A 22,189-nucleotide genomic window follows, 5' to 3' on the forward strand; every position below is an offset into this window, starting at 1 on the left:
CTTGAGAATGACATGCATTCTCACTCATTACTTCTGGAATCAGAAATGAAAACAGACTCAACGTAATATATTAAAGGAATGAAAAGGGCTTTATTCAACGGTGGCTCCTGAAGTCCCTGCACACATTTACAAGGTTCCATCTTCACTGAGGACAATCTCAGTATCTGATTTTAGCAGAGACAATGAAGCAGAGACAATGAAGCAGAGACAATGAAGCAGAGACAATGAAGCAGAGACAATGAAGCAGAGACAATGAAAAGCACACAAATAAACAAACTGAACAAACCAAACAAAAACTCAAGTCTCCACATGACACTGATGACACATGACACTGATGACACATGACACTGATGACACGTGATATGATATGTGACATGACACACGACCGAAGAACCATATTGGTGCGTTTTTCCTAATCAGGTGATTACTGATTGTGTTTGTTCACTGTAATGTCCAACATTCTGAACTAACAAGGTAATGTAATGTACATGCTGTCTACTAGTCTGTATGTGATATCAACACTCTGGACAGAGAGCTATGGGTTTTCGGTTGAAGGATTTATGTGTATAACTAGATCTACTGTATGGGACAACAAAAAGTACATATGAATAGGGAGTTTAAGCATTTGTAGATTGACACGGCCTATTAACACAAATGAAAACACAAATATCAACACAGGCTTATAAATACTAATAAAAACATAATACTGAAAACTTTTGTCAAACAACAAAGGAAGATTGTCAATGTGCTTTTTTGAAAACAACAACTTATTCCCTAAAAGTACATTCTATTTACATCTTCATTTGGACTAAATATAAAAAATCTGTACATTAGAGAAACAAGTATAGTATGTGAATGTGTCTTTGTATGTTTTCAGTTCATCTTATCATTATATACAGTCTATAATCTCAGCCCAAAAACAGAGATCTTATAATACTGTATAACACAGAGTTATAATGACTTGTGAAAAGTGCCTAAAACCAAAACATCACTACTTCAAAAACACCTATAAGGAGAAGAACAGTTATTGCATCAACACAATAGGAAATAATTATGTTTGCATCTCTTTTAAACAATGTTGGTACTACATTGGTAATGATTAGTTTCACGTTGGTAATGGTTGGTACTATGTTGGTACTGACATCCACAACTCCCTGTTTCTATTGCAGAACTCAATACAGGACCGTATACATGCAACTACAAACTGCTTGTCATCAGCAATCAGCACTGAGTGATTTCCACAGTATTACTCTCACAGTCTTCATGTCCTCCATTTTGGCTCTGTACATTGTCCATGTGTCCCAGTGCCGTGCCGTTAGTGGACCCCTGCCTCAGGGGCGGGAAACTGACGTTACGCTCCAGTTCTGGGTTCAGACAGAGGAAAGTCTGGTTCTTATCGTTATTATTGCTGCTGTTACTAGTAGTGGTGGTGACTACCGACTCGCTAAAGATAGTGTCTGAGAAGACAGAGTCTAGATTGAACGGGGTGCCACCGAAGAGGGATTCCTGGCAGGTGGATTTGGGTCGATCGGTGGCTACCGCTGGGTATCTGGGGGGTTTGCTCGGTGGTGGTGGTTGATTATCAGTGTCTGGTTCTTCTGGATTGTTCTGCTTGTTCTGATTCTGATTAACCGTGTCTGTCTCCTGATTCGGGCTCCCATCAGATTCCATGATAGGTAAGGGATCTACCTTCGCCATCACCCTAGAGTCACTGTTGACACTGGATCGTCGCGAGGAACCCTCGGCTGTTGAGATGACGCTACTGGCCCGGGGTAGAGAGGCAGGAGACCATGGTTCTCTCAGACGCGCCTCCTTCCCCAACGGGGTGGAGAAACAGTTGAGACACCCAGACACAGAGGAAGATTCAACCTGGACGTAGAGCACCGTGGTCGGGGACATGGCTGAGGCTCGGGTGGTGGTGGTCTCCGGAGCTTTGTTCAGACCTAATCCAGATCGACGTAGTACGGCTGTTTTGGGGACATTCCCATCGGAAGGGCGCTGGGGGGCTCTGCTGCCGCTGGCGCACCTCCTGAGGAGACTCTTTCTGGGCCAGGGGTCCTGGGTGCTACCCACCTCCCTCCCCCTACAGGGAACTGAACCCTGGGTGTTTGCTATGGCAATAGGTGAGGAGTTCTTTACTCCTACCCTCTCTCTGTGTTTGTTGCTGCTGGTGTGTGTTAAGGAAGTGGATCGCTGCTGTGTGTGTGTGGTCGGCGAGGGGTTCTGCCGTGTGTGTCGGGGGGTGGAGGTATCGCTAGGCGGAAGGCAGGAGGAAGAGGAGCGGCGGGATGATGGAGGCGGCTGGACCGGGCTACTGCCGTTGGACCAGGGTTCGTTGTCTAGGCTGAGGCTGAACTCTCCACTGCTCTGGCTCTGGGCACGGCTCGGCACACCATTCAGACCTGGGGGAACCGCAGATGGAGCTTTAGGTTACACCAATAGCAGGCTACACTCTTGATTACAACTGTCTGGAAAATGTATGCATTTTCATGTCAAATAAACATAGCATAAGTGACAATACAAGCTAGTAAATGCATGTATCATTATTTCTGCCTATAGAGGGCAGTATTATCAAGCTGTTCAGACTAATGCCTACTTTGAGCAAAATAAGAGATTCACTTGAAAAAAGGCCATGGTAACAGATATTGATTTATTCTTCATGTGAACTCCTTATACACCTGCATACATTAGTCTGCATCCCAAATGGCACCCTATTCTCTTTATAGGGCTCTGGTCAAAAGTAGTGCACTGTGTATTGAACAGGGTGCCATTTGGGAACCCTCAAATAATGAGTTAGCGGGATGTTGTTTACCGCGGTTTTGTAGTTCGTCCCCGTCGTCAAAGTCAGCCGCCACAGCACTGTCATTACAATCCTTGTCTGTGCAACACAAAATGGCAGGGGACAGAAAACGAGACAACACTGTATGGGGTATCCAGGAGCAAAGGGGGTGTTGCGCTCAAACTGGTCAGGTTAAAAGCAAGAGAAGCATATGAGAAGTGGTAGTGTTCATTCAAACAAACGGAATTGCAGATGTATGAAGCAACACAATCCCTATAGAGACGTATAGAGACGCTCAAACCCCTTGGCAAATGTACCCTTGTAGCACGATTCTTAAAACTAGCAGATAGCTGATGAAGATGTCAAATGGAAGGAGGTAATATGGATGGTGGAATCACTCTACCTGTCAAACATCGCTCATTGCCATCAGTGGCAGCGGCAGCAGCAGTGGTGGTGGGATAAAACAAAGGAGTGGTGGTGGGCTAAAACAAAGGAGTGGTGGTGGGCTGGTGTTGATGGTTGATGATGGACAAGATGGAGTCGCTCATGGATGAGGTCATAGACTCCTTCCTGGATCTGTCATTTGTGACCCCTGACCCCTCTAGCTGCTCAGGGTCCTCAGACAGGGTTGAGGGGTACACCAAGTCATTCAGTTTGTCCAGGTCATTCAGGGCTGGGGGTGGAGGTGGAGAGAGATGACTTGAGTTGCCTCTGGTTAATGGGGAAGTCCTATATTTTCTTTCCCTTCCTGTCTTTCATTCAAAGGAGAGAAGATTCTACACGCTTCACTTGAAAAGTATGACATTGATCAATAACTATGGTTTTAGCCTCACAACCTCCGTCAGAGTCTTCCTGCCTTCCAGCAATGTGGTCCTGAGAAACTAAAACATTCTGCAGTAGCAGTGTTCTGCAATGCAGCATTCCCCTGACCTCGTGGGAAACTCTGCAGAATGGCATGGAGAACAGAAGAGTGGCGGATGCTTATGCTAACAGTGAGAAAGAGTGGGTATGGGTATCAAAATTGCAATATATAGCAATATTATGGCTGAACTCAAATCATAGGAAGGATGCCAAGCTGCACACTTTGCAGAACTCTACACCTAATTCCAAGAGTATTGTCTCGGAGGATTTCTGCTGCATTCATTAAAACAATGGTAGACTAAAGAATAAGGTAAAAGCATTGTTCACTAGCCTGGGTCCCAGATCTGTTTGTGCTGTCTTGCCAACTTCGTATGGAATTGTCAATCCTAAGAAGTTGGGAAGACGGCACAAACAGATCTGGGACCCAGGCTAATAGTTCGCTAATGATGAGAAAATAGGCAGGTCGCAGCCAAGATGAGGTAGTCACGAGACATCGACCCATCATGTTTCTTACACACGGAACGACGAAAGAGGGACTTGACTTTGTCCTTATCCTTCAGTCTGTTCCTCATAAGGGGGAAGATTTTCAGAGTGGACACTTTACAGTGTGGGACAACAAGGGACAGGGGAGGGAGAAACAGGGGAGGATGAGGGGGGGGGGCGGAGAGAACACGTTAACACACACAAAACAGACATGGGGATAGACAGAAATAGACAAAACACAAGTTTGGCCTTATTGAGGGAAGGATCCACATACAGAAGCATGCAGACACATCCGTAGTGCAACACTAAGTAACAAGTGTTTCTCCATGCACTGTCTGTCATAGAAACCCACGTATACTACACAGCCCTCAAACTACACTCTGGCCCTCCAAGCCAGTTCCACTGCATTTTTTAATTGTTCCCCTCTAATCAGGGACTGATTTAGACCTGGGACACCAGGTGTGTGCAATTAATTACTATGTTGAACAGAAAACCAGCAGGCTCCGGACCTCGTAGGGTCAGAGGAGAGTTATCCTGCTATACAGGGTAGATACAGACAGAGCGGCCCTACATCTTACCACTTCAGAAGTCAAGTGTGTATGATGATTTCCTACCCAGGAGACTCCTATACATTGGCACAGCAACACATGAGCTTCCAACAGATTATTTTTATTCCTTTACTCTGTGTAAAGAGCCTGGGAGGCGGTTCTATCTTGATACAAATAGGAAGAGTCTGTCTTGTAGGGCCGTCAAATAAAGATGTAGCAATTGAGTGACTTCTGTCTCCCTGTCCAATCAGTGGTGGCTGGGGGAGGTTCCCTGCAGTAACTGGCTCCGCCCAAATCTTTCTGTTCTATCCCTGATGGCCGTGGCTGCGGGGTCGGCCGTGGCGGGGGAAGGGGCCTAGCTGTCGCTCTCTCTTCTTGGCCTATAGCTCGTAGCAGGGTGGGTGGGCCTGCGGTGATGGCGGAGCGTGATTGGACAGCCCGTTTCTGACTGGCCTATCAGGGCTCTCAGACGGGACCAATGGGAGGGGATAAGGAGGTCATACTCACTGCTGCTCCTCCTGGGGGAAGTGGTGGACCCACCCGAGCCGTCCGAACCCACGAAGGAGCCGTTGTCCTGGCAACAGGAAGCAGAGGGGGAGGTGGGCGGGAGGGCCTCGAAGGAGCAGGAGCGTGTGGGGGTGAGAGAGCGATGGTGGTCAGAAGAGGAGGCGGGGCCACAACGCTCCCTGCTCCTCGGCTTCATCAGCTTCCTCATCTTCAGGGCGATCCAGTTCCCACGCCTCGGGAAATAGAATATATATGTTAAAATCGATATAGAATAGGATAAACTTAGTCCCTGATGGGAAAATTGTCTTAAAAATAAACAGGTAAAACTAACTAATACTGTATCCAAACTAATACATTTTGTCACTGTCAAAGTGAATTGATTTCCTCTCCAAACGGCACTGTACCTCCGTGGGGGTGAGGGGTCATAGAACTTGTACTGGTCCATGATCTTCTCCTCCAACTTCTCCTTCTGTCTCCTCAGCTCATTCAGCTTGTCTCTGAGAGAGAGGAGAGAGAGAAAAACACTGTGTTTCACACAGAGAGGTAACATCAACAGAAGAGGTGTCGCTGCTGCAAAGATGGCTGGTGTGTTTACGTCTCAGAATAAACTCTGACTGAACTGTCTCAACCATCACACTGTCGCACCTGGCACCTTTAAACACCATCAAACCCCAAGGTCGTATTTATTAGGCAGAAAACGGACAGAAAATGGACTGAAACAGTGAGGGACTACATGTACTCGTCCAATAAGGAACTCTCATTTCAATTTCCTGTTGCAAAGCGTTTTCCGTTGCATGCCGCAATGAATACGACCCAAGTTAAAAGAATGTGAATGTTATATTTCCATACTTTCATACATATTACACATAGCTTAGTATGCCCCATATGTCCAGAAGATAAACTCAAAATGGGGGAGATTTATTCCATGTAGGCCAACGTTGACACTAGCAGAGAGAGAGGATTTTTTTTTAGGTCAGCCAACCTGTTTTCTAAACTGGCACTACAGATGACAGACGACATCAATAATCCATGCTCTGTCAAACTCAGAGGCCCAGTGGTTTTGGTGCTCTAAATATGATGGGATGCACTGTGTTTTTGGTGCAACGGTGCTCTATAGCGGAATCAATGCCTTTTGTTTTGTGCTGCTCTGGAATGCCTTGTGTCCTATGTGAAGCCCTTTGTTTTAGCATAATGTGAATACGTCGATCATTATGAGAAGAACTATACTGTTGCTGCAGCTACTATTGTACAAACTATGCTCTTATATCCTGTAGATATACTGTACAGAGTCTGCTGCTGGTGGTGGAACATCTATTTCACTTGGTTCAATTAACTTCTAATTCAGTCCATTAACCGCAAGTTGGAATGCAAGGGGTTAAAGCTCTACGACTCGGCCTTCAGCCAGATAGACGGGTCCCTTACATGTGCTGTCTCTGTTCTACGTGGAACAGGTCCTTGCTCTCCATGGTCTGTTCTAGCAGGGTGCGGTTCTGCAGCATCAGGGTCTGGATCTGGTCCAGCAGGTGCCGGTTCTCCTCCTCCAGGTTCCCCTTCAACTGACTCAGCAGCTAGACACAAGAGCACATAGTATATGTCAATGACTTCTTTAATGATAGAATCACTACAACACATCAATCTGGCACTAAAACTGCTTTGAGAGCAAATGCGAATGCGTATATCCTCACATAGCCTCTTCGTATAGTGCTTGGGGAATACAGAATCCAATTACTTTGCCAGCAATGCTGTAACAACCCTGGGTTAATAAGGGGGGAGAATCGACTTTGCCACACAAGCATTCTTCTGTGGCACAGTCGATGGCGCACTGGGCTTCGGGTCAGAAGGTGGAGGGTTCGAGCCGCACTCCCCGACTGTTTCATTACAATACGATCAACAACACCTTCAACTGTACAGAATATTGGATTTTTTTTAGTTTTGATTGATTAAAATGGATGCTTTTAGGTAAATATATTTTTAATTATAACTCAAATTAACCTGGATGGTGAAAGTATTATTAGAAACTGGGTGGTTCGAGCCCAGAATTTTGATTGACTGACAGCTGTGGTATATCAGACCGCATACCACGGGTATTTCAAATCAAATCAAATTTATTTATATAGCCCTTCGTACATCAGCTGATATCTCAAAGTGCTGTACAGAAACCCAGCCTAAAACCCCAAACAGCAAGCTATGCAGGTGTAGAAGCACCTGGTCTAATTATGTTTTTAACCAGTTTATAATAGTAATAAGGCCAATATTTCACTGCTAAGGGCTGTATCAAGGCACTCCACGTTGTGTCATGCATTGAAAGAGTCCTTAGCCGTGGGTATATTGGTAATTTACCACACCCCCCCGAGCCTTATTGCTTAAATATATCCTTCATACCTCACACTGGTTGGTGAGCTTGGTGTTGGTGATGTCTAGCTGTTGGTACTGCTCTCTGAGCTTGTTGAAGTCGGACTCGAGCTTGGTCTGCTCCAGCTTGGTGCTGTTCAGCAGGGTCTTCATGTTCTTATGGTCCGCCTGGAGCTCCTCCTGATCCTTCAACAGCTGACGGTACGTCTGGTTCAGCCTGGGGGCACATAGAAATATACATAGAAGAAACACTCTGACAAAGTAAGGCTTTCGCCTTACTGATAATATTGCCTTACTGACATATTGATAAGAACAAGTTAGACAAGCAAAGTTCTCTGAATTCTATGTAAAAGCTATCAGCCTGTAACTATCTTTATTGTGAGCTTATGTGTGTGGTGAGCTATGCTGTGTGTAGAGGGAGTCTTTGTCATCTTTAGGAGATGCTGTGTGTGTGTGTGTGTTATGCTATGTGCGCCCCTCACCAGTCCTTCTCATCCCGGAGCTGTCGACACTCTGAGGCGGTGGTCCTGTGCTGCTCCTTCTCCACAGACATCTTGTCCTGCTCCTCTCTCAGAGCCTTCTCCAGACCCTCTAGTTTGGCCTTCTGCTGCAGCAGGGATTTGTACCTACAGCAACACACCATTGTGGTTATTTAGAGAGCTTTCCTCTCAGTTGCTGTTTTCGTTGTTGTTGCATGGATGGGAAATGAGTGTCACAGCCATTGATGAATGTCTTTGATAAAATATGAATGGGTAGAACCTATATACTGTAGTTCTAAAATCCACATGATTTTTCAAGATCCATTTGACTTGGTGGCACAACAGATATCCTCATTGTTGCACGAGAACATAACTACACACAAAAAAAAGTACTTTTATGTTGAGAGGTGGAATTTAAGCAACCATTACTCAAGCATTCAAAGGTATATTATGAACCATGACAGAATCAGAATGGTCTCTGGTCCCCTTCCTCTACCTGTCCTCCAGCGTTCTATGCTCCAGCTCCAGAGTGCGGTGGACGTTCTTCAGACAGCCGTGTTTCCCCATCAGGGCCTCGTAGTCCATGGCTTGTCTCTCGTGCAGCGCCGCCAGCCTCTCGTGGTCCCTCAGGAGCTGGTCGTGCACGCCGCGCAGCTCCTCGCGCTCACGCATGGCCACCTCCTTATCCCCCTCGGTGCTGGATTGTTGGCATTGGAGCTGAGCGTTCTGGGCCAGGAGTGATGCACTCTGGGAGTTCAGAGTGGACTTCTCCACCTGTGGATGGATAGGCGTGGAGATGATTATTATGCATGAAAAGGTTGTAATTCAAAGGTATGAGTTTATACTGTATAAGATGAAATACTACTCATACCATGTATGAAAGGTCTCTATAGGAAGTGGTTCATATTTAACAAATCAACTAAAGTTGCATTCAAACTGCTTCAAGTAACACCAGCCTTACAGTATCAGGTTCTACTAGAATGGCATTATAGGAGGCAACTTGAGTGGGGTCTCTCCTAGGTATAAAAACAAGATGACTCCAATGCAGAATGGATATCTGCACACAGATTTAACTTCAAAATAAAAGTACTAATTTCAAAATAAAAGTTCATATTTTGGAAGCATTAAATCAGTGAGTGTGTATTTGTGTATTTTGAGTATCTTATCAGTATAGTAGGAGTATATTAGTATATGAGGAATGTTGCTCCTCTAACCTGCAGGTTAGCGTTGTGTGTCTGGAGAGCCGTGTTGTTCTCCTGCAGGGAGGCTGTCTGTCTCTGCAGGGCCAGGATCTGAGCCTGCAGGCCATCTGACTGGGTCTCCAGCTGTCTGAGCTGGACCTGCAGTGCCTGACGCTCTGCCTGCAGTGTGGCATTCTGCAGTAGGGGAGGAAAAGAGGGACAAGTCAATAATACATAGAAAAAATGTGAAGCTGGTGTTGATCCATAGTAACAGTATGGTTGAGATGGATAACATTTGTATTAACGTGGCAATGTAATGTAATGAAATAATGAAGCGTCTGCTAAATGACTAAAATGTAAAGTAGGTTTGATTTCTATCATCCCACAGTCATTACTGGGAGGCCTTTAAACAAAGTCAGATGCATTTCAGAAAATATAAAAATTGAAATAAGAGCATCAAATTTTGTGCTTTGTCACAACATGATGACAAAGTTCTCCACTCACGTTCCTCTCCACCTCGATGAGGCGGTCCTTGACCCTCAGCAGCTCCCTGGTGGCCTCCTGGCTCTCCCACTGCCATTCGCTTACCGCCCTGTCACTCTCCCTCTGAGGGGTGGGGCTACGGGCCGCATTCTCCTCCTCCTCCCTCTGCAGCAGGGCTTCGTAGTTCAGACGTACCTGTAGGGGTTCAAGATCGAGGCCATTTTTCAACTTCAGACTTCAATATGCTTTGACAATTCCAATGTAAAAGTGAATGAATGAAGACAAGGTATAGTTTCCCTTTGAAACCGAGGAACTTTAGGCCAGACTCACAGTCTTGAGCTCTTGACGTAGCTGCTGGTTGAGGGTGGAGGACTCCTGCAGACGAGCCTCAACGGCAGCCATCTTGTCTTCTTTGATCTGCAGGGACCTCTTCAGAGACGACTCCAGCTCAGACTCCAACATCTTGAACCTACTGGGGAGAGGGAAATAAAATAAATGGGGATTTAGAACAACACGTGGGGGAGGGAAAAGTAGACATATTTTTCTGGATTTTGTCACTAATTGTAATGGATTTCCTTGAGAAATAACTCACCAATCTATTGTTATGTGTATAAAACAGCTATTCACAAACTTGATTGAAGATTTGTGTAACTATCACCGAACCTGGTTTGTGGGGGGTAGACTAAATCAGTTGCATGAACCTCGCTGTGTCCAGTGTTTTACCTGTTGTCTGGAGTTTCCTCATCACTCTGTGTTGATGTGTCCTGGTTGAGGACTCTCATCTCCAGCTCGTGGGCCAGCCTCTCCAGCTCATTCTCCCTCTGCTGGGTCTTCAGCTTGTCACTCACCAACTCCTACAGAGGAACGGCGGCCAGACATATCCGCTTTTTGTATCATCACACATTTCAGTTCGGTGACTCCTCTTGCTGCCATGTAAAGCTCTTGTGACCAATGACTTATTTATCAATTACCTCTTTATCAGAGAGCTGTTAAATCAAACACAATTGATATATATTCATGACATGTGATCTAAACCTCCACGACTTCAAGCTCGCTTAACTTGATCTTTCCATAAGAAAACGTACAAATCTGTCATGTCAGGCTCACTGAAATACATGAGTATCACACATAAGAAGCTAATGCTGATCTGAGTGGCTTCACCTCTCTCAGGGTGACCAGGGCCCTCTGGTTGATCGCTCCCTGCTTGGCCAGCTCTCTGTTATCCCTCTCCAGCCCCTTGACCCTCTCCTCCACCTCCTTCAGCCTCTCCACCTCCTTCCCCATCCCCCTGTTATCATTTCATAGAAATATAAACCATTTATCAGATGCTTTAATCCAAAGCAATTTACAGTACAGTCAGGGAACACATTTGTGTATATTGTATTGTATATGAGATACATTTGTATACGAGTGCATACTTTTTTATACAGTTGACGTTGGAAGTTGACATACACTTAGGTTGGAGTCATTAAAACTTGTTTTTCAACCACTCCACCAATTTCTTGTTAACAAACTCTTGTTTTGGCAAGTCGGTAAGGACATTTACTTTGAGCATGACAAAATTAATTTTTCCAAAAATGTTTTACAAACAGATTATTTCACTTATAATTCACTGTATCACAATTCCAGTGGGTCAGAGGTTTACATACAAGTTGACTGTGCCTTTAAACAGCTTGGAAAATTCCAGAAAATTATGTCATGGCTTTAGTAGCTTCTGATAGGCTATTTGTCATCATTTGAGTCAATTGGAAGTGTACCTGTGGATGTATTTCAAGGCCTACCGTCAAAGTCAGTGCCTCTTTGCTTGACATCATGGGAAAATCAAAAGAAATCAGCCAAGACCTGCACAAATCTGGTTCATCCTTGGGAGCAATTTCCAAACGCCTGAAGGTACCACGTTCATCTGTACAAACAATAGTACGTAAGTATAAACACCATGGGTCCACGCAGCCGTCATACCGCTCAGGAAGGAGATGCGTTCTGTCTCCTAGAGATGAACATACTTTGGTGTGAAAAGTGCAAATCAATCCCAGAACAACAGCAAAGGACCTTGTGAAGATGCTGGAGGAAACAGGTAAAAAAGTATCTATATCCACAGTAAAACAAGTCTGAAATCGACGTAACCTGAAAGGCCACTGAGCAAGGAAGAAGCCACTGCTCTAAAACTGCCATAAAAAAGCAAGACTACGTTTTGCAACTGCACATGTGGACAAAGATCGTACTTTTTGGAGAAATGTCCTCTGGTCTGATGAAACAAAAATGGAACTGTTTGGCTATAATGACCATCATTATATTTGGAGGAAAAAGGGGGAGGCTTGCAAGCCGAAGAACACCATCCCAACCGTGAAGCACGTGGGTGGCAGCATCAACTTGTTGTGGGGGTGCTTTGTTGCAGGAGGGACTGGTGCACTTCACAAAATAGATGGAATCATGAGGCAGGACAATTCTGTGGATATATTGAAGACATCAGTCAGGAAGTTATAGCTTTGTTGCAAATGGGTCTTCCAAATGGACAATGACCCCAAGCATACTTCCAAAGTTATGGCAAAATGGCTGAGTACAACAAAGTCAAGGTATTGGAGTGGCCATCACAAAGCCCTGACCTCAATCCTATAGAAAATGTGTGTGTGTGCGAGCAAGGAGGCCTACAAACCTGACTCAGTTATATCAGGAGGAATGGGCCAAAATTCACCCAACTTATTGTGGGAAGCTTGTGGAAGGCTACCTGAAACATTTGACCCAAGTTAAACAATTTAAAGGCAATGCTACCAAATACTAATTGAGTGTATGCAAACTTCTGACCCACTGGGAATGTGATGAAAGAAATAAAAGCTGAAATAAATAATTCTTTCAACTATTATTCTGACATTTCACATTCTTAAAATAAAGTGGTGATCCTAACTGACCTAAGACAGGGAATTTTTACTCTGATTAAATGTCAGGAATTGTGAAAAACTGAGTTTAAAAGTATTTGGTGTATGTAAACTTCCGACTTCAACTGTACATGTGATCCTAGCGGGAATCAAACCCACAACCCTGACGTTGCTAGCACCCCGATCATACCATGGTGATCATTAGCATCATACCTGTTCTCTCTCTCCAGACTAGCCACCCTCAGGTTGCTCCCGTCCAGGGTAGAGTCCTGGATCTCTGCCTGTTGCCTCAGCCTGCGGTTCTCCTTCTCCAGCCTCCTCTTGTCTCTCTCCAGGCAAGAAGCCTCCTGCTCCAGGGTCTGCTTCTCCTGACCTAGCTGCTCCATGCGCCGCGAGGAGATCCTCAGCTCCTCCAGCCCAGCCTGCAGGATCTGGTTCTCAGCCTCCAGCTCGTGGACTTCGGCCTCCAGCCGATGGAGCTTCCGGCCTGGAGGTGAGTGGATGTATGGATGGAAGGGTGTGGGGGTGGGGTGGATGGATAGGTGGTTGGATGGATGGATGGATAGGTAAGTGCGTGAGTAGGTGGATGAAAAAAATAAAAAAAATAAGTCTGAATTAATATAGGCTACTTCATTAATCCCCAATCATCAATTATTAGGTTAGCAGGCATACAGAGCAAAAAAATCAACAAGCATATGGATCCCTGAACAAATAAAGCGCATCACATTGCCCATTCAATGCCCCTGTATCTAACGCAACAGAGCCAAACGCTACAAAGAGACAGCAGGTCCACAACATTCTCCCAGAAGACCAACCTGTGTTGTCCAGGGCAGCCTGAAGCCGCTGGTTCTCTGTGTCCAGGGCTCTACACTTCGCTTCCAGACGCTCTGTGTGCTTCGTGGATGAAGAGGAAGCCCTCGCCTGCAGCCCCGTGCTACTGTTCTCCCGACGTGGACTCTTGTTCTTAGAGCAGGGTGAGGTATCACGCGTCAGAGACACTGAAGCGCCTGGTTGAAGGAGATTGCGGGTGTTGTCTTTAGCTTCTGCTTCCAGGTCAGCCATGGGGTCACTCAGATCGCAAGACTCTCCGTCTTCGAGTTGGCCTTTCTCTTGCTTCTGAAGGTCCATCTTCTCCTTGAGGGTCTCGCTCTCTTTCTCCAGTCGGTCAATCTCTCCCTCTAGGTCAACCGACACTCCGTTGCACTTTGGGTCCCTGTGATGTGATGTGTCTATGTCAATGTCACAATCCTCTTTGATGACCAATTGAGACTGCTCCCAGGAGGCGTTGTTTAAACTGCCAAGGTACTCTCTAACCACCTCAGCCTAATAAACAAGGAAACACAAACAACATTTTCACATGGAAATAGCCCCGTTCACTGCTATAGTTCAATAGAGTCGCCGGAATCGGAATGTGTGGGTTGATGGTTGTATGTGCGCTCCCTGAGCAGCTGTGTGTGGCTATTGTGTTCATGTTTGTGTCGTGGTCCCTGGCTCGTTACCGTGTTTGTGGGTCGCTGGCCGTCCCTCCACATGTGCTCATGGTTATGGTTGTGCTGCGGTCCCAGGCTGAGGTCAGCAGCTTTCAGTTCCTCTATGGTCCTGAGCAGGCTTTGGTTCTCTCTCTCCAGCCTCAGCAGACGACTCCTGGTCCCCTCAACCACCTCCTCACCCAGAGACTTCTGACCTGAACACAGCCATCAGACCGAAAGGATGACAGGAATACGAACTAGCTGTTACATAACCTCCACTATGAACAGACAGGTGAGATAATGACTGACTGACTGAATTATCTTATTGAAGTTATCCTTTTGTGCCATATAGAATAGCCCATAACGTTAGAATGATATTTCACATGTCACTTCTCTTCCCATAAGTACCACAGCTCCCACAGGGCAAATGAAGTGGGTAGAAAGAGTCTGTCAGCCTTTACCCTGTGAGTTGTCGGGGCTCCTGGACAGCTGCTCCAGCTCCCATCCCAAGTGCTGTGACTCCTCCATGCTCCTCCTCTGGGCCAGCTCCAGGGCCAGGTTCTCCTCCTGCAGCTCCTCCATGCGCCTCCTGTCCACCTCCTTCTCCTGGGAAGGGCCGAGAGAGACAGAGAGAGAGAGGACGAGGGGGAGATGACGTTGCTATTCTAAAGATATTCAAGTTCCTATTTCTCGATCTGATCTTCGTTGAACATATGACCTTTTGACCACGGCACACACATGTCCCCAACATAATCCAAGCATGTATGATCCTCTTTGTCCATCAACCTGTTCCATCGCATGTATCTTCCAATACACATCCTCCCCTGCACTAAGACCAGTCCCTTTCCCATCCTTCCCTTAACCTTGAGCCTGTTTCCCCTCAATGTTGATATTGACCACCGTTTACATACATGTAATCCACTGCATAATACTCCATGTTTTCTACCTGTTCCATGACGTGGACCCTGGCGTTGAGCAGCAGACTGTGTTTCTCTAGCTGGTGTAGTTTATCAGAGCGGGCCCTCCACCCCTCCAGCTGCTGCTGCAGTACAGCCTTGGTCTCTAGCAACACAGAGTTATCCTCCTTCAGCTCCTACAAGATGAGACACAAATCAAGGCTGTTACAAACAAAGAAACCCCTGTCGGGTACATGATAACAGCAGATTAATGTTAATTGTTAAATGATGAAATACGTGAAGTATTGTTTGAGATCTAGCTAAGTTTTTTTGCAAAGTGCGATAACAGTCATTTGTAAAACCTTAACAATTGATTTGAAATATTAGTAGCTGTGGTGCTTTGCATTCTGAAACGTTCTGATATAAATTTAACAGTGGACAAAATTCACATTTGAAGGTAAAACCGCATTTTGTTTTCAATGTGGCTGTTTATCATGCTATAGTCTGAGTATTGAATGTGTTTCTCCGTGCGCTACCGTACCTCCACTTTGGCCTTGTAGAACTCCATGTTGTGCAGCTTCTCGCGGTATCGTCCCACCTCGCTCTCCAGCTTGTCAGCCCTGATGGCCCTCTCTCTCAGGGCATCCAGCTCGTCACGGTACGTACGGGCTGACCGGGCCTCCGCTAGCAACACAGAGTTCTGATACGGACACCGACACAGGAAAGAGTTTTGCATCCATGGGACACCGTCGTGAGGTAAATATACGGCAAATGTTCTCTCAAGTGGGGAGAGGAAAATGCTGGGAAGTAGCTCCTGTCTTAAAATAAATCTACAGTTTAAACAAAACTATCTACACTGTATTTATCTTTTGAAGATTAAAGTCTTTGAATTTCATTGAATTTATGAGAGGTTTCCCTGACCATGTGACCCAGTTGATGTAGAATCATGTTTTAGGCATGAAAATAAAAAGGAAATCTCTCTTTCTCCTTTCAGGAAAACAGATTTAGGAACTCAGGAGATCAAGCTGCAGCTTTCGTACTGTTGTAGAAAACGGTGTTGAGGTGTAGCCACTGTCACTAGCTTTACCTACACTAAAGCATAGTGTACATTCATCTGAATAATCTCTGATAGGAGTAAGGATACTGTGTGTCATGTTACTGAGGGTTAGAGAGGAGGTCCGTGTGTGTGTGTGTGTGTGTGTGTGTGTGTGTGTGTGTGTGTGTGTGTGTGTGTGTGTGTGTGCGTGTGTGTGCGTCACTCTCTACCTCCTGTTGAATCCTCTTGAACTCAGCCTCCATGTTCTCCAGCTCCTGTCTACAGTCCAGTACCTGCTCACTCTTCTCCTCTCTGAGTGGGATGGAGGGAGGGAGGGGAGAGAAAGAGATGGAGAGGGATGGTGTAAGTATGCAGAGCTTTTCTTAATGATGCCGCACAAACGCATGCACGCCACACGCACAGTCCCGACTTCTACCCCCCCATCCACTCAGACAGATACAGTAGGTCAAGTCATACAGCCATTATATACAGCTTTTGGAGAAGACATTTAACATGTTCAATTTAATATTATATAAGAGAACCCTTTGAAGAACCCCTTTTGGTTCCATGTAGAACCCTTTTGGGTCCTTTTTTTTTTAAGAGTGCAGATATGGGATGCCTGGCTCCTGCTTGCTTGGCCACATTCCACCACACACTGCAGCACCCAGACCATCACTTCCTCCACCCCCAGTTTCTCTGGGAAGTAGCAACATACTGGCCAGTACTACGGCATCCCATGCATGACTATTTTTTAGAACCCTAGGAGAAAAGCTTCTCTCGAACATGTTTTCTCACAAACCTATCACTTTGTTGAAATCAAGTGTGCACTACAACCTAAAGCATTTCTAGGGACAGAACAGATAGTGTTGGGTTGCATTATGAGGATACTGTACTGCTGTACAGTCCGGGGGCTTGAGTCAGCATATCCCAGTTAGACAATGAAAGCGATAAAAGAGAGAAGAGGAGGAGAGATGGAGGCCTGAATCAGGTCTGGGGGGTGGCAGAGGGCAAATGTGGGACAATGGCGATGCAAGGCCCTGGAGGTTCATGCCAAGGCAGGCCAGGGAGAGAATCTGGGCCAAACTATCCCCAGACACCTTCTCCTGTATCCGTTCAGGAAGACTATTTCAAATGTCGTACAGAATATAAAACAAGGAATTAAGGTGCCCTAGGGTTCTTTTGAGTTCTTTAAAGAAGGCTTACATACAGTATATCCTCTAACGCTGGGTTAGGGTAATGAGACATGTATCCTCTAAACACAATGACCAGTTGGGTGGAAGATGACTCAGAAAGTCCTCAAGCAGTACTGCATTACTGTTAAAATGACAGATTGTTCCTTTCAAATACATTTATGCTTAGCCTGCATTCGAGATCTGTTTATGTCGTCTTTGCAACCCCATGGCTGTCATTGTCATGCCCAGGTTACTTTATGACCACTGAGTGGGAGGGTTGGGACTGGGAGTGTCCTTATCTGACTACTCACAGCTCCTGGCGCAGCCGTCTGACCTTGGCCTTGGAGTCGGCCAGCTCCACAGACAGGTGCTGGTGGGAGGCCGCCTGCTGTTGCATGCTGGGACAGTCACTGGGGGACTGGGCGCTGGGCGGAGAAGGTGACGGGGTGGACTCTCTCTCCTGCATTAGCTCTAAAATAGTCTGGGGTGGGGAGGAGAAAAGAACGGAAGAGGGAAAGTGCAACTTCCTCCATTTCAACTTCCTCCATTTCATCACAGATCAATATTAAAAGTAAATCAGTAACTACTGCTATAAAAGCCTAGTAAGACAATGCTCAAAGATATTCCATTGAAATACATTATTGTCAAATTACAGAATATTTTATGGCACAGCAATATCTTGTATGACTCAGCAAGGTCAAACCTGTAAACACTGTACAGTGTGTCAACAGTGGCCCCTTACCTTCAGCTGTGTGTCTCTCTGGCCAACCAGGCCTACATAAAGATAACATAACACATTCATAACCCTTCATAACCCCTCCATAACCCATTTATAACCCCCTACCTTCAGCTGTGTGTCTCTCTGGCCAACCAGGCCTACATAAAGATAACATAACACATTCATAACCCTTCATAACCCCTCCATAACCCATTTATAACCCCCTACCTCCAGCTGTGTGTCTCTCTGGCCAACCAGGCCTACATAAAGATAACATAACACATTCATAACCCTTCATAACCACTCCATAACCCATTTATAACCCCCTACCTCCAGCTGTGTGTCTCTCTGGCCCACCAGGCCTACATAAGGATAACATAACACATTCATAACCCTTCATAACCCCTCCATAACCCATTTATAACCCCCTACCTCCAGCTGTGTGTCTCTCTGGCCCACCAGGCCTACATAAGGATAACATAACACATTCATAACCCTTCATAACCCCTCCATAACCCATTTATAACCCCCTACCTTCAGCTGTGTGTCTCTCTGGCCAACCAGGCCTACATAAAGATAACATAACACATTCATAACCCTTCATAACCCCTCCATAACCCATTTATAACCCCCTACCTCCAGCTGTGTGTCTCTCTGGCCAACCAGGCCTACATAAAGATAACATAACACATTCATAACCCTTCATAACCTCCTCCATAACCCATTTATAACCCCCTACCTCCAGCTGTGTGTCTCTCTGGCCCACCAGGCCTACATAAGTTTTCATTTTTCATTGCACACTGTTCCCAATAAGCGCTTGATGATCGTGCTGTGTAACAGATGACAGAACACTGTGGTATTCGTTCCTGGGGAATCCGAAAGTTCAACATAACACATTCATAACCCTTCATAACCCCTCCATAACCCATTTATAACCCCCTACCTCCAGCTGTGTGTCTCTCTGGTCCACCAGGCGCCTGAACAGGGTCTCCAGGTCCTCAGCACAGAGCTCGCTGGCCTCCAGCCAATGGAGGTCCAGTACACTGTCCTGACTGTGGGTAACCTGACCAATCACAGGGAGGAACAGAGAGTTGCAGTCACAATGATTTACAGCACCGTAGGTTGGTGAGGACGGGCTCGTGGTAAAGGCTGCAGCAGAACGAGTGGAATTTGATCAAATAAATCAAACACATGGTTTGACGCCATTCCCTTCACTCCGTTCTCCCTATATATGTACCTCAAAGCAGTACGTGGAATGATACTGTACATAGGTACCACTCCATGATAAATTACCCTAAAAACATGTTAGTGTGTGTAGTCAAGTATAGTGAAATATTGTGCAGGTCTTTTAGCAGCATCTATGTGTGTTATTAGACACATCCTCTAATGTTGCGAAACACCCAGCACATGTGTTTCAAATGACAATGTTTGGGCCATGTTATTGGCAACCAAGTAGGAGTGCCTCTGTGACTGGATTGGCTACAATGGAAGACTGGCAATGCAATGACAGTTTTTCATTTTTCATTGCACACTGTTCCCAATAAGCGCTTGATGATCGTGCTGTGTAACAGTGACAGAACACTGTGTATTGTTGTCACGCAGACAAGACAACACGTGCTAGAACGTTCCTTTGGTATTCGTTCCTGGGGAATCCGAAAGCCTTTTCATTTAGTTTGTATTGCTCGTGACCTGTTCAGAGTATGTAACATCTTGCACACTGAATCACGTGATTCAATCCCTGGTCCTATCACACTTAGTGTACTGTCCAGTTATATGGTCAATCCCTGGTCCTATCACACTTAGTGTACTGTCCAGTTATATGGTCAATCCCTGATCCTATCACACTTAGTGTACTGTCCAGTTATATGGTCAATCCCTGGCCCTATCACACTTAGTGTACTGTCCAGTTATATGGTCAATCCCTGGTCCTATCACACTTAGTGTACTGTCCAGTTATATGGTCAATCCCTGGTCCTATCACACTTAGAGTACTGTCCAGTTATATGGTCAATCCCTGGTCCTATCACACTTAGAGTACTGTCTAGTTATATGGTCAATCCCTGGTCCTATCACACTTAGAGTACTGTCCAGTTATATGGTCAATCCCTGGTCCTATCACACTTAGAGTACTGTCCAGTTATATGGTCAATCCCTGGTCCTATCACACTTAGAGTACTGTCCAGTTATATGGTCAATCCCTGGTCCTATCACACTTAGAGTACTGTCCAGTTATATGGTCAATCCCTGGTCCTATCACACTTAGAGTACTGTCCAGTTATATGGTCAATCCCTGGTCCTATCACACTTAGAGTACTGTCCAGTTATATGGTCAATCCCTGGTCCTATCACACTTAGAGTACTGTCCAGTTATATGGTCAATCCCTGGTCCTATCACACTTAGAGTACTGTCCAGTTATATGGTCAATCCCTGGTCCTATCACACTTAGAGTACTGTCTGGTTATATGGTCAATCCCTGGTCCTATCACACTTAGAGTACTGTCCAGTTATATGGTCAATCCCTGGTCCTATCACACTTAGAGTACTGTCCAGTTATATGGTCAATCCCTGGTCCTATCACACTTAGTGTACTGTCCAGTTATATGGTCAATCCCTGGTCCTATCACACTTAGAGTACTGTCCAGTTATATGGTCAATCCCTGGTCCTATCACACTTAGTGTACTGTCCAGTTATATGGTCAATCCCTGGTCCTATCACACTTAGAGTACTGTCCAGTTATATGGTCAATCCCTGGTCCTATCACACTTAGTGTACTGTCCAGTTATATGGTCAATCCCTGGTCCTATCACACAGTTTAGTCAATCCCTGGTACTGTCTGTCCAGTTATATGGTCAATCCCTGGTCCTATCACACTTAGTGTACTGTCCAGTTATATGGTCAATCCCTGGTCCTATCACACTTAGAGTACTGTCCAGTTATATGGTCAATCCCTGGTCCTATCACACTTAGTGTACTGTCCAGTTATATGGTCAATCCCTGGTCCTATCACACTTAGAGTACTGTCCAGTTATATGGTCAATCCCTGGTCCTATCACACTTAGAGTACTGTCCAGTTATATGGTCAATCCCTGGTCCTATCACACTTAGAGTACTGTCCAGTTATATGGTCAATCCCTGGTCCTATCACACTTAGTGTACTGTCCAGTTATATGGTCAATCCCTGGTCCTATCACACTTAGAGTACTGTCCGGTTATATGGTCAATCCCTGGTCCTATCACACTTAGAGTACTGTCCAGTTATATGGTCGATCCCTGGTCCTATCACACTTAGTGTACTGTCCAGTTATATGGTCAATCCCTGGTCCTATCACACTTAGAGTACTGTCTGGTTATATGGTCAATCCCTGGTCCTATCACACTTAGAGTACTGTCCAGTTATATGGTCAATCCCTGGTCCTATCACACTTAGAGTACTGTCCAGTTATATGGTCAATCCCTGGTCCTATCACACTTAGAGTACTGTCCAGTTATATGGTCAATCCCTGGTCCTATCACACTTAGAGTACTGTCCAGTTATATGGTCAATCCCTGGTCCTATCACACTTAGAGTACTGTCCAGTTATATGGTCAATCCCTGGTCCTATCACACTTAGAGTACTGTCCAGTTATATGGTCAATCCCTGGTCCTATCACACTTAGAGTACTGTCCAGTTATATGGTCAATCCCTGGTCCTATCACACTTAGTGTACTGTCCAGTTATATGGTCAATCCCTGGTCCTATCACACTTAGAGTACTGTCCAGTTATATGGTCAATCCCTGGTCCTATCACACTTAGAGTACTGTCCAGTTATATGGTCAATCCCTGGTCCTATCACACTTAGAGTACTGTCCAGTTATATGGTCAATCCCTGGTCCTATCACACTTAGTGTACTGTCCAGTTATATGGTCAATCCCTGGTCCTATCACACTTAGTGTACTGTCCAGTTATATGGTCAATCCCTGGTCCTATCACACTTAGTGTACTGTCCAGTTATATGGTCAATCCCTGGTCCTATCACACTTAGTGTACTGTCCAGTTATATGGTCAATCCCTGGTCCTATCACACTTAGAGTACTGTCCAGTTATATGGTCAATCCCTGGTCCTATCACACTTAGAGTACTGTCCAGTTATATGGTCAATCCCTGGTCCTATCACACTTAGAGTACTGTCCAGTTATATGGTCAATCCCTGGTCCTATCACACTTAGAGTACTGTCCAGTTATATGGTCAATCCCTGGTCCTATCACACTTAGAGTACTGTCCAGTTATATGGTCAATCCCTGGTCCTATCACACTTAGTGTACTGTCCAGTTATATGGTCAATCCCTGGTCCTATCACACTTAGAGT

At 45.4% G+C, this 22,189-nt stretch overlaps 1 protein-coding gene across 6 annotated transcripts in view; it reads right to left on the minus strand.

Annotated features, from left to right (window-relative positions):
* Nucleotides 1-66: 66 nt before the first annotated feature.
* LOC118364795 (girdin-like) overlaps nucleotides 67-22,189 on the minus strand; it is a 34,723-nt gene continuing 12,600 nt past the window's right edge. For 3 of the 6 annotated variants that reach the window (XM_052503275.1, XM_052503272.1, XM_052503274.1), the window contains 22 exons: nucleotides 18,781-18,900; nucleotides 17,431-17,600; nucleotides 16,178-16,259; nucleotides 15,453-15,611; nucleotides 14,962-15,108; nucleotides 14,477-14,621; nucleotides 14,046-14,230; nucleotides 13,362-13,869; nucleotides 12,760-13,033; nucleotides 10,835-10,961; nucleotides 10,397-10,527; nucleotides 10,004-10,145; nucleotides 9,695-9,868; nucleotides 9,224-9,385; nucleotides 8,506-8,783; nucleotides 8,013-8,156; nucleotides 7,561-7,747; nucleotides 6,601-6,746; nucleotides 5,583-5,675; nucleotides 5,179-5,411; nucleotides 2,813-2,878; nucleotides 67-2,402 (listed from right to left, as the gene is read on the minus strand). In XM_052503275.1, coding sequence (XP_052359235.1) covers nucleotides 1,222-2,402; nucleotides 2,813-2,878; nucleotides 5,179-5,411; nucleotides 5,583-5,675; nucleotides 6,601-6,746; nucleotides 7,561-7,747; nucleotides 8,013-8,156; nucleotides 8,506-8,783; nucleotides 9,224-9,385; nucleotides 9,695-9,868; nucleotides 10,004-10,145; nucleotides 10,397-10,527; nucleotides 10,835-10,961; nucleotides 12,760-13,033; nucleotides 13,362-13,869; nucleotides 14,046-14,230; nucleotides 14,477-14,621; nucleotides 14,962-15,108; nucleotides 15,453-15,611; nucleotides 16,178-16,259; nucleotides 17,431-17,600; nucleotides 18,781-18,900 — 4,854 coding nt within the window. In that variant the 3' untranslated portion in view covers nucleotides 67-1,221. Of the gene's footprint in view, nucleotides 2,403-2,812; nucleotides 2,879-3,182; nucleotides 3,453-5,178; nucleotides 5,412-5,582; nucleotides 5,676-6,600; nucleotides 6,747-7,560; nucleotides 7,748-8,012; nucleotides 8,157-8,505; nucleotides 8,784-9,223; nucleotides 9,386-9,694; nucleotides 9,869-10,003; nucleotides 10,146-10,396; nucleotides 10,528-10,834; nucleotides 10,962-12,759; nucleotides 13,034-13,361; nucleotides 13,870-14,045; nucleotides 14,231-14,476; nucleotides 14,622-14,961; nucleotides 15,109-15,452; nucleotides 15,612-16,177; nucleotides 16,260-17,430; nucleotides 17,601-17,963; nucleotides 18,270-18,780; nucleotides 18,901-22,189 lie in introns of those variants that run through there. The other 3 variants (XM_052503276.1, XR_008103267.1, XM_052503273.1) reach the window with 3 other exon arrangements.

This window comes from Oncorhynchus keta, unplaced genomic scaffold (genome assembly GCF_023373465.1).
Source record: "Oncorhynchus keta strain PuntledgeMale-10-30-2019 unplaced genomic scaffold, Oket_V2 Un_contig_1690_pilon_pilon, whole genome shotgun sequence".
Lineage (NCBI taxonomy): Eukaryota > Metazoa > Chordata > Actinopteri > Salmoniformes > Salmonidae > Oncorhynchus > Oncorhynchus keta.